This window comes from Lactuca serriola, chromosome 9 (assembly GCF_051521515.1).
Source record: "Lactuca serriola cultivar US96UC23 chromosome 9, Lser_US96UC23_V15, whole genome shotgun sequence".
NCBI lineage: Eukaryota > Viridiplantae > Streptophyta > Magnoliopsida > Asterales > Asteraceae > Lactuca > Lactuca serriola.
The window spans coordinates 15,970,062-15,981,485 of NC_136416.1; the positions used below are offsets into that span (position 1 = coordinate 15,970,062).

An 11,424-nucleotide genomic window follows, 5' to 3' on the forward strand; every position below is an offset into this window, starting at 1 on the left:
TTTGGTGCAATAGCTACAACACAATCCGTAGCTATAAGCGGATAACTACGGATTGGGAACCTGTGATTACCGATTCTAAGTCCCTCAATGTCGACTGTGACTGCGAGTCCAGAACTCCGATTCCAATTTCATGAACAGCGAAGAAATTCCGGTTTAGTTGAAGAAATCTGGATGATTATTGAAGGTTGGAGGAAAAATTTTGATGATGAACGAACAGTTATCGAATTCTCTATAGTTACGTATTTGAGATTGAAGGTTATTATGATATTTACAAGTTTGCCACCGTGCCTTTTATGCTTATATTAAATGAGTGGCTGAGAATGATTCCCCTATTCTCAACCTTTTTTATTTTCTCAATTGAACCCATATATATATATATATATATATATATATATATATATATATATATATATATATATATATATATATATATATATATATATATATATATATATATATATATATATATAACGTCACACTTACAAGAATATAAAAAGGCTTCAAGTATATAGAAACAATTACAAAAAAAATTAAAAAATGTAATCAACTTGCCTACACCTTTGAAATGGAGATTTAAGATTTTTTTTTAATAAATCTACTCATTTTTTAACGTGCAAAAATGCCAAAAAGAAAATTTTGTCTGAGGGAAGAATTATATATGTTTGGTCCTGAGTATGCTGATTATTTATATTTTACATTGATGATTTTGATAATGTAACTAGTTTTGAGATCCGTATGTTATATACGGGTTTGGTAAAACAAAAAATTATATATATGAAAATTTAAACAAAGATTTATTTAAATTTGAAATTCAAAATTTAAAATTTGAATTTAAAAGGAAACATATTAAATACAATATATAAGTACTAATATTGTAGTTTGTTGACTATTTTTAAATAAAATAATTATTAATTGATGTGTAAATTTGATTGTTAATTAAGAAAGGATATAAAATGAGAAAATGAAAAGTGGAAAAAAACATTTATTTAAAAATACTAAAAAATGACATGTGTCTAACTTAATACAAGAATGACAAATGGCAAAAAAAACATTTATTTATTAGAGTAAGAAGATGCAATAATTCATTCATCATTATATGAATTTTTTATTGACGGAAAAAAAATAAAGGGGACATTAATTTCTTATGAGTCTAATTTTGTACATATCTAGAAATCACGAGTACAAGACCATGAAGAATTGATGTGCACGATGAGAGGCACACTATAGCAACTGCGTTGCTAGGTCACCAATTGAAAATTTTTTGTGAGCATAGCCAATAACAATGATCATTCAGGTACCACACCAAAAGAAATTTTTATGAAGAAAATTTAGCTTCAAAAATCAATAAATAAATAGAAATATGCATTTTATTTCTTACATTTAAACCTTTTTATTATTGATTTCAATCAAGCCTACATAGATTTTGCTAAACTTATTCCAACCCATGCAAGTGGGGTGGGTTTTTTTTTACTAGTTTATATAAAAACACTAGCATTGGATATTACTCACTGAGCGCTGAGATAAATCGATGCAGTCTTATTTCTTAATATATGGCATAAGTAGCTAGCAACATCGTCCAGAATAATAGTATATCCCATTGATTGATGTCAGAGGTTTTGATAGAGCTCTGGAGAAAGCCGAGGAGTCATGATCACTTCAAGTGGCCTTACTTTAGGCAAGGCAATGCCCAAGCCCTCCCTCATATCCACAGGCTTCCCCATTGGTGTCGACAAATCAAACCCCTGAAGCAACCGAGCAAGTGTCAAGTGAACTACTTGGAAAGTAAATGTGATTGCAGGGCACATTCTCCTTCCAGTGCTGAAAGGAATGTATTCAAAGTTCTGACCCTGGTAATTTAAGTCCGAGTGTTCCTCAAGAAACCTCTCTGGTCGAAACTCATGAGGATCCGACCAAATTTCTGGGTCACGATGTAGCTTCCATAAGTTAACAATCAGACGAGTCCCTTTGGAGATATGATAACCCCCAATATAGCAGTCTTCAATGGCCTCATGAGGTCCTGCCAAGGGACCTGGTGGGTACATTCGGAGAGTTTCCTTCACTATGGCTTGTAGATACCTTAGGTTTTTTATATCTGATTCTTCCACCCATTTCTGTTTTCCTACATTCATATCAAGCTCCTTCTGGGCAGCTTTTAGGATGTGAGGGTTGTTCAGTAGTAAAGAGAGTGCCCACGTGAGTGTCAAAGCAGTGCTTTCTGAACCCGTTAGCATGAGAACCTGTAGAAATAATTTAACCTTTATATATATAACAGGTAAAAAATAGCATTTGCTTTCAAGAGACGATTAAATGTAGAAATCGAGAGAGCAAAAGTATGTTGCTAACCATTGTTGTAGCCTTGATGATGGTTTCACGCCCGTGGCCATACATTTCAGCATCTTTTGACAGGGTTGAGAGCATCACATCCATGAAATCGGCTTCTTTTTCACCATCATACTCTTTTCTCTTCTCAACATGTTCGTCAAGCCACTTTCCGATAACTTCGTCAACCTCTTTTGCCACTTGCTTCATAGCTTTCACATACCCTCCAATATCCATCCATTCCAGATATGGAAAGAAATCAGACACAATAAAAACGCCACTAAGATACAGCCCTTTCTTTATGGCTTCATGTACATGTAAGTCTTCATTGTTACCTTCACTGCCACCCGTGTTAGAAAATCTTTTCCCGGCTAAGATTTTTATAGTTATATTGAACGTAATGTTCTCAAACCACTTGCTCATGTCCACTACGGATGCTTTGTTTGCTTTCTTTGAAGACAACAAGGAGAGCTCGTTAATGAAGCTCTTCACTTCTGAGCTACGAACATTCTTGAACTTTTCAAGACGATTACTTGTAAATAGTTCAGAAGTGACCAACTTTCGGATCTCTCGCCAATATGGTCCATATGTTGCCAGCGCAAAACCAGCTTTATTATAAACCATGTGTCGGCTGATTGCCATGTTGGGCCTAGCTGCGAAATTCCGGTCATTGGTGGTAAAACATTCTTTGACCATCTGCCAACTGCTCACAACAATTGCTTGACGACCACCAAGCCGTAGAGTGTAAACGGGTCCGTATTCATCAGCAATTTTTCCAAGTACCCGTGCTAGAGGAGCTTGGCCTCGTAGGAAATGAAGATGACCTACTAAAGGCAATGCCCCTGATGGTTCTGGAGCTACTAGTTTGATACCTTTTTTTGTGTTGTTTCTTATGCTTCTTTTGTAATGACATACTAGAAGCAAAAGCAAAAGCCCTAGAACGGGTAAAAATTGAGTAAAAGCTTCCATGATGATATGGTTTTGTATTTTGTTTTCTTACTTTGGAAGCATAACCAGCACTTCATATTTATAGTGAATGACATTCTAGATGGATACAGAAATTTAAGGATAGTTGATGACAGTCATCACAATTTGAACACCGACAAATATGCATCTTTTAGCTTATTATAAAGCGAACTAGCTATCATTTCATATCGTAATGGTAGGTGTCACCTCATCATCACATCTAACTTCTAAACCAATGAGATACCCATCATTATATTCCTCTTATTTTTTATTTTTTAAATAATATATATATATATATATATATATATATATATATATATATATATATATATATATATATTATAGAGAGAGGTAGAAAAAGTGAGAGAGATAACCACTATATCCCTTTTTTTATATATATATATATATATATATATATATATATATATATATATATATATTATAGAGAGAGGTAGAAAAAGTGAGAGAGATAACCACTATATCCCTTTTTTTTTATTGGATGTGGTGATCATTGGTATGCATGAACCACTACCCACTACTATATATCGGATGGTGTTGATGGTTAATGGTCGTTGCCGCATCAACCACGGGTATACATGAAGGTCTAAGGCCACATTTGTTTTACGATCGAATTGGATGGGACATGTTTTTATCAAGTTGAATTAACTGAGCCATATGAGATTGAACAATTTAACTTTTATGACTACTTTTGTTGTTGGTAATGAATGTTATTCACTACTTTTTCGTAGATAGGAGATCTAGCGCGAGGATTTGTCCTTCCATCTTTTTGAGTGGACCTATTAACATCATTTTCAATCGAATCCCTTGTCATGTCTTATGCTAAATTAAATAACACACAAGACCTAAATGATTTTAATCTCTTGTTATTCATCTAGTTTGATATTAACTTTCAGTAAAAAAAAATGGAAGAGCTTTAATTGAAAGAGTTTATATGGTATAGATTTTTTTACAAAACAACAGGTGATCATTATTCAATCGCCAAGCTTTGTTTCAATTTAAATCTCCAAAGCTTGATTATGAAGTTTGTTTGTGACCATATATATGGATTCTTAAACATTTGTTTGTATTCCCTAACCTTATGCTTACATTGTTAGGGTCGAAGTGCTTATTTCATACACGGTGCACATTTTAAACGTGTAAATAATGATAGGATAGAGGCAAAATCATGATGTCCTATCGCATATGTTCTTAGTCCTCGATGTCACGTCCTTCCTAATTAAAGACACTTCACAACCACATACATCCCCCATACAAACGATAACAAAGATTTGGAAGTACTCTAGATTAAGTCTACAAAGATGTTAAAATCTAAGTGTAAATATATTATTAGATTAGAAAGTATTACATAAGTATTTGATATATCCTGGATTTGGTATTTATGTTTTTGAAATGGGCAAGGATTCAACTTTGTAATCAACTTTATATATTTGCCGATTGAATAATGAGAAAGTGTACTCAACTATATTCTAAATATCCTATATTGTATCATAACGTAAGGTTAACTACTCAGCCACCGAGAATCACCTTTGGCGACCTTCCACTACTGCTCGTCGCTATTGATCAAAATGTTGCGGCTAAAAATAATTGGCGCCGCTTATAACATTGTCGCTGGTAATACCTATTGTTGCGGGTAATAATTTGTGTCGCCGTTAACGTTCTTTTTCATTTTTTTTTAAATCAACCATTTTTTGGTGCTGAAAAACTGATACGTAACGACATTAAAGTCAAAAAACACGAAAACATTAAATGCAGAAAAAAAATTACATCACGACATCCAATTAAGTATCAAAGTGTTATAATTCCATACAAAAACAAAATAAACAACAAAAGTATTATAAAGTTATGTCATAACAAGTCTAACAAAACACAAATTAATCTGACGAACCATCATCTTCGCTCCCCTTGTTTCCTCCCTGATCATCACTTGGTGGTTTCCCCGAATGAAAAAATACATAAAGTTTCTCCCTACATGTTGGGTCAATAAGCAATGCACGGAGATTTTTCCAACTACATAATAAATAACAAAATATATAAACTTATAAGTTAAACTATCAACATAAACAACAACTATCAAAGTACATTTCCACTTCTTACACTTGAATACAAGAAATACTAAAAGTAGATCGCTATTTCTTGCACTTGGGACATAAATAGAATTACCAAATCAACATGTGTTTATTGATACCAAAGTGCATTGCTATTTCTTGCACTTGAGACACAGAAATCAATTACAAAAGTTTTTAACAAATAATCATCACAAACCAAAATTACCAAATCAACATGCATTTATTAATCATTATATATATATATATATATATATATATATATATATATATATATGAAATTAAATAGTCATGTTTTACTTACCTTGGTAGTGACTGTGGTAGTAGCTGTGATGGATGTGTAATTGGCGGAATGGTAGAAGGGGCGGATTGGTAGAAGGTTTTCATCCAATTCTTCTAATATGGCTATGCTGAGAACCTAATATTTTCTCAAAACAAACGCTTTCTTCAGCGGGTCTTAGATCTCATTATCCATTTAACCCTTGACTTTGTTCTAAGAGCTCGTACACTAACTGGTTATGTGTTTCCCAAAATTGATTAATAATTAAGTACAAATAAAAGTGTAACATCCCAAAAATACGAGCCAAAAATTTCATTTTTAAAAACATATACTTAGCAAAACATTCAAAATAAAACGTTCACCGGTCATAACATTCTATAAAGATATCGCATGTCTGGAAAAACATTTTCATAAAACATAATAATGTCAGAGTACAAATCCCCAGGAAGATCTCATAGTGCGGAATACAGAGCATGTGTGTGATGGGCCGCTACTGCGCCAGCTCTTTCCCCTTCGAAGAAGAGGTACCTGAAACCAAAACTGAAAACTGTAAGCACGAAGCTTAGTGAGTTCCCCCAACATACCACATACCATACAATCACATAACAAACATATATTGTCAGGCATATCTGGATGCCCGACCTGCCCCTTCGATCCTCTCGACCGGATACTGTCTAGGATATCTGGGAGCTGGCCTCCCCTTCGGTCCTCTCGACCGGATACTGACCAGTATATATGGGAGCTTGCCCCCCCTTCGGTCCTCTCGACCGGATACTAACTAGCATATCTGGGTGCTGGTCTCCCCTTCGGTCCTCTCGACCGGATACTGGGGACTATTTCATCCCCCTACTACTACCACATAACACATATAGTTCATAATCTATCTAGCATGGCTGGGTATGACCGCCCCTTCGGCCCTATCGACCGGTATACTGGGGACTATCTCCCCCTACTATCACTAGCACATATCATCATATCATACTAGCACATTAGCATATCACAGGTAGTAGCAATCCTAGATGAATATCACAGAGACAAACATCTATCATACAATCCTACTGGTGGGCCGGCATTGTGGCCGTAGACCCACCGCTACTGGAAGGTAACTCACCTCAAAGTAGCTGCTGATCTGCATGGGAACTGACTGTCTTCTACTGCTGCCGCTCTGGAAATCCTCCAACTATAATTCCCACAAAACCCTTAGTCAAATACTGCTAACTGACCTCAGGGTAAAATGACCATTTACCCCTAACCACCCAAGAGTCAAAGTCAAAGTCAACTGCCAGTTGGCCCGACTCGCCGAGTTGACTTGCCAACTCACCGAGTCCCTATCCCTTTGTCCGACCATAAACCCGTCTCTACTCGTCGAGTTAAGCATTGACTCGACGAGTTATCCTTCTAAACTAAAGGCCAAGTCCTTCATCCTACTCGCCGAGTTGTATGAACAACTCGCTGAGTTCATCTTCATCCGAAGAACACTCTATGCTGAGACTTGCCGAGCTGTATGAACAACTCGCCGAGTCTGTTCTTAAGGAAAGAAGGTTGCCTTGAACTCGCCGAGTCATGGCATCGACTCGCTGATATGTTCATAATTAGTTCATATTAAGTATAGATTTTTATTCAATTATTAGCTAAATTATTGCATTTTATGGACAAAAGGTACTTAAAAGTGTTTGAATTATATTTTCAATCCAAAAATGAAGCTCGGAAGCAGAAGGAAGCAGGAGAAGCGGTAGAGAGATCAAGAATGGAATAAAGAAGAAAAACACTAAAAAAAAGCCCCTACTTGGCTTGTCAGATTGACTACTCAACGAGTCCAATCGAAGAATCGAGAAGATAATGACTCGGGATTCCAGAGAGTTATCACATTACGGGGAATGTGAGAGGGACTCGACGATTCACCACCTGACTCGACGAGTCGGTTCGTATATTTATAGATAACTCCACAGATCGATAGAGGGGAGTTCTGGAACGATTCAGAAGAGTTTAGCTGCGATTGAGAAGGCGGAAAAACCCTAGAAGACGACGAAGGAATCTAGAATTCAATCCCGGAGAGTAATTGAGGCAAAATTTCATCATTCCACTTATTCTTTTGTTTTATCATTATGGTTAAGCAATTTGACTTTGTTTGTTTGCTGTTATTTACTTCAATTATGAGCTAAAAACCTTTAGACTTCTGTTTGGGGATACAAAGTTGGCAATATGGTTTGATTGATTGGTAGGATTAATTCTAAGTTGGTGAATTTTTGTTATTTTAGCTTGCTAAAGAACCTTGTGTGTGAATAATAATTAATTTTCTGTTAATAGGAAGATAATTGATTAGCATGAACATCTATTGATTATTAACCTCGTATGCTATGTGATCACTATGCTATATGTCTAGGATTAATGAATATGAAACTAGAATTAATAAGAAAATTGAGTAAATCCATGTGCAAGCTTGTAAGATGACCATTAAACAAGAAGTTAATTAAAAGAATAAATTAGTTAACTATTGCAAGTCTAACTTAACCCGAATAATTAATCTAGTGAATTTAATTAAATTAGACAATTGGCCACTGTTTAAGTTAGTTTATTTGCTAAGGATTAGGGTAGTGAATACGAATCTAATCACTTGAATCAATAACCAACGAAAGAATTAATCAATTGCACCATTACCTTGAAATCAACCATAGAGTCAACCAAGTTGAACTAAACAGAAGTTCCTTTCCAATTATTGAATCTAGTTAAGTCTTTATTTTCTAGTTCTTAAATTAATAATAGTTAGTAAGTTTCTAGTCTTGTAAAACTAGAGAAAACCCCTACTTATTAATTAACTTAGATAAAATTAGTTTTTAATTTCAATTTACCATTCCCTGTGATCGATACCCTGCTTATTTAGCTATACCACAATTGATAGGTTCACTTCCTTTTGTGTGTTATTTGATAATTAAAAGTAGGTTAAAAATAAGTGAGTTTGCACACATCAAGTTTTTGGCGCCGTTGCTGGGGAACGGTTCTAAAATTAATATTAAATTCTAGTTTAATCGATCCTTTGTATGGGATTTATCTTACACAAAGTTATTTACAAAGTAATTCAGTAAGTAGAATTAGTTCAATAAAATTCTGTTTTTAAAATAACTAGAATTTTTTTTTCAGTTTTTGCCTTGAACTCACCGAGTGCATTCGAGTAGACTCGGCGAGTCCGACGCTTTTTCAGCTTTATTTTATTATTTCGTTTTTGTTCTTTTTTCGTGCTTTGTTTTTTTTTGTTTACAGTTGTTTCATGACCCGAGGATCTGATACACCTCTGGTCCCTCCTATGGAAGACCTGGAATCCGCACTAAGAAGGAGCAAAGGAAAAGCCGTTGGAGAAACCACATCTTCAAAGAACTCACCATTCAAAAACTTAAAGTCCGTTTTCAGCAAGAAGAAGAGCAGCAAATCAGGAGCATCCAGTGCCTCGTTGACAGTTGAAGAACCAATTCAAGAAGATATCGAGTACGAGACCGAGGAAGAAGAAGAGCATACTTACGAGCACGAAACCGATTCCGAAGAAGAGTTAGCTATCATAATGGCTAACATTGATGAAGTCCCCATGGGGGAATGGAAGAAAAGGATGCGTGATGACACCGGGCCGAGACTTGTGCAACCCGCAATTCCCGCGACCGCTACTTTCGAACTAAAAGGCCATATTCTCGCCCAACTCAAGGAGATTCCTTTTTACGGGAAGGATCACGAAGACGCTTACAAGCACTTGGACAAAGTGAATGATGTGGCCGATTACTTCAACGTACCAAATGTTCCACGCGAGACCCAGCTTCTTCGCATGCTTCCTGTCACATTTAAAGGAGCTGCAAAAGATTGGTTAAAGTCACTTCCTCCCGGATCGGTCACCACATGGGCCAAGATGAAAGAAGAGTTCATAGACCATTTCTGCCCGCCCTCCAAGATAGCCAAGCTAAAGAAAGGCATTGCCAACTTCGAGCAACAACCCAGAGAATCTCTTTATGAAGCTTGGGAAAGGTACAAGAGCCTACTTAGAAATTGCCCACACCATGACCTTAATAGCCAACAAGAGGTCTCCATCTTCTATGATGGAGTCAATGTCACCACAAGGCAATTGCTTGATTCTCAAGGCCCGCTCACAAAGAAGGCGCCCCCGGTAATTAAAGAATTAATTGAAGAATTCTCTAAGCACTCTAGAGAATACCACAATCCGAGAAACGAAGTAAGTCGGGGGGGTAGTGAATGCGGCAAATGATAGTATGGCGGTGGTGATAGCTAAGCTTGATAGTCTAGATCGAAGAATGACAAAAATGGATCAAACAATCCATGCTATTAGGGTAGGATGCCAAAATTGTAGAGGGCCCCATCTCACAAAGGATTGTGCTTTGGATGAGAATGGAAATAAGAAAGCTCACGTCTTCTATTCAAGTGGCGATCGATATGATGAGAATTGGCGGAAACCTAAGAAGGAATGGCTACCATACGAAGAGTATAAGAAGGCAAAGGAGGAGAAATACAAGCAGAAGGAGAGGGGACTATACCAAAAGGAAGAACCGGTAGAAAAGAAAGCCGATTTTGAAGAATTATTCACTAGATTCATAGCCGCGTCCGAAAAAAGACACAGTGATCACGATGCTGCCATACACGAGACCAGAAACATGTTAAGGAATCAGCAAGCATCAATTCTCAATATTGAGAAACAGCTGGGGCAGCTTGCGCATCAAGTGAATGATAGAAGACCGGGTCAACTTCCAAGTAACACTGAACCCAATCCAAGAATGGAGAATGTAAGTGTAATAACCTCCAGCAGTGAAGAAATATTTACAGAAGCACTGAGAATCTCCAAGAAGAAGGCAGAAAAGGTAGAAGAATCGGACCCAGCAAAACCCGATCCAACTCGCCGAGTCACTCCATTGGACTCGACGAGTCCATGCGTAAATGATAAAACTGTCAGTTCTTTGAAGCCTTATAATCCTCCTCTGCCATACCCAATCAAACCTATGCCTGCAGAAAAAGTAGAAGCATACAGAACCTTCATGAAGCATGTTAACGCTTTACAAGTTAATGTGCCATTTGTGGAAACAATGCTCCAAACACCTAAGTACTTCAACTTGCTTAAGGGCCATTTTGCTGCTAGGAAAGATTTGGCTGAAGTCGCGGAAATATTGATGAGTGAGCTACTTGAAAAGAAGGGTGATCTGCGAAATATTGTGATTCCGTGCCAATTTGGTAATGAAGTTTTCACCCGAGCATTAGCTGATTCGGGGGCAACCATCAATCTGATGCCTTTTTCATTCTTTAAGAAGTTGAATTTACCAGAACCAAGGCCAGTAAATATGAAGATCCATTTGGCGGACAAGACGATAATTCATCCACAAGGCGTTTGTGAGGATCTCCTTATAAAAGTTGACAAGTTTATTTTTCTAGTAGACTTCGTGGTAGTTGATATGGAAGAAGACCCCGAAAATCCAATTATTTTGGGGAGATCATTCTTGAACACCGCGTGTGCTTTAATTGATATATGTGAGTCTACATTGACATTAAGGGTGGGTGATGAGTCACACCCCATGACTCACTACTTCAACCCGCAACACGAAAAGGGGGAAAACTCGGGGACTCGCGACTCGACTCACCGAGTCGGCCGCATGCAAAAACTATATACTCGATTTTGCTAAAATCCAGCTCATGCCATTCATAGATATGGGCTTCTAGGGCCTGATCAACACGTAAAGTTTCCAACTTTACGTGTAAATAAGCACCGATGTGGGTTTTAGGGCTCAAAATGCA

At 36.8% G+C, this 11,424-nt stretch overlaps 1 protein-coding gene across 1 annotated transcript; it reads right to left on the reverse strand.

The window, feature by feature from the left end:
* Positions 1 to 1,459: 1,459 nt before the first annotated feature.
* LOC145076606 (dimethylnonatriene synthase-like) lies at positions 1,460 to 3,331 on the reverse strand. Its single transcript, XM_079022420.1, has 2 exons — positions 2,344 to 3,331; positions 1,460 to 2,237 (listed from the first exon to the last, which is right to left on the reverse strand). The coding sequence occupies exons 1-2, from the start codon at positions 3,286 to 3,288 to the stop codon at positions 1,608 to 1,610; spliced, it is 1,575 nt and encodes a 524-aa protein (XP_078878546.1). The 5' UTR covers positions 3,289 to 3,331; the 3' UTR covers positions 1,460 to 1,607.
* Positions 3,332 to 11,424: the final 8,093 nt, after the last annotated feature.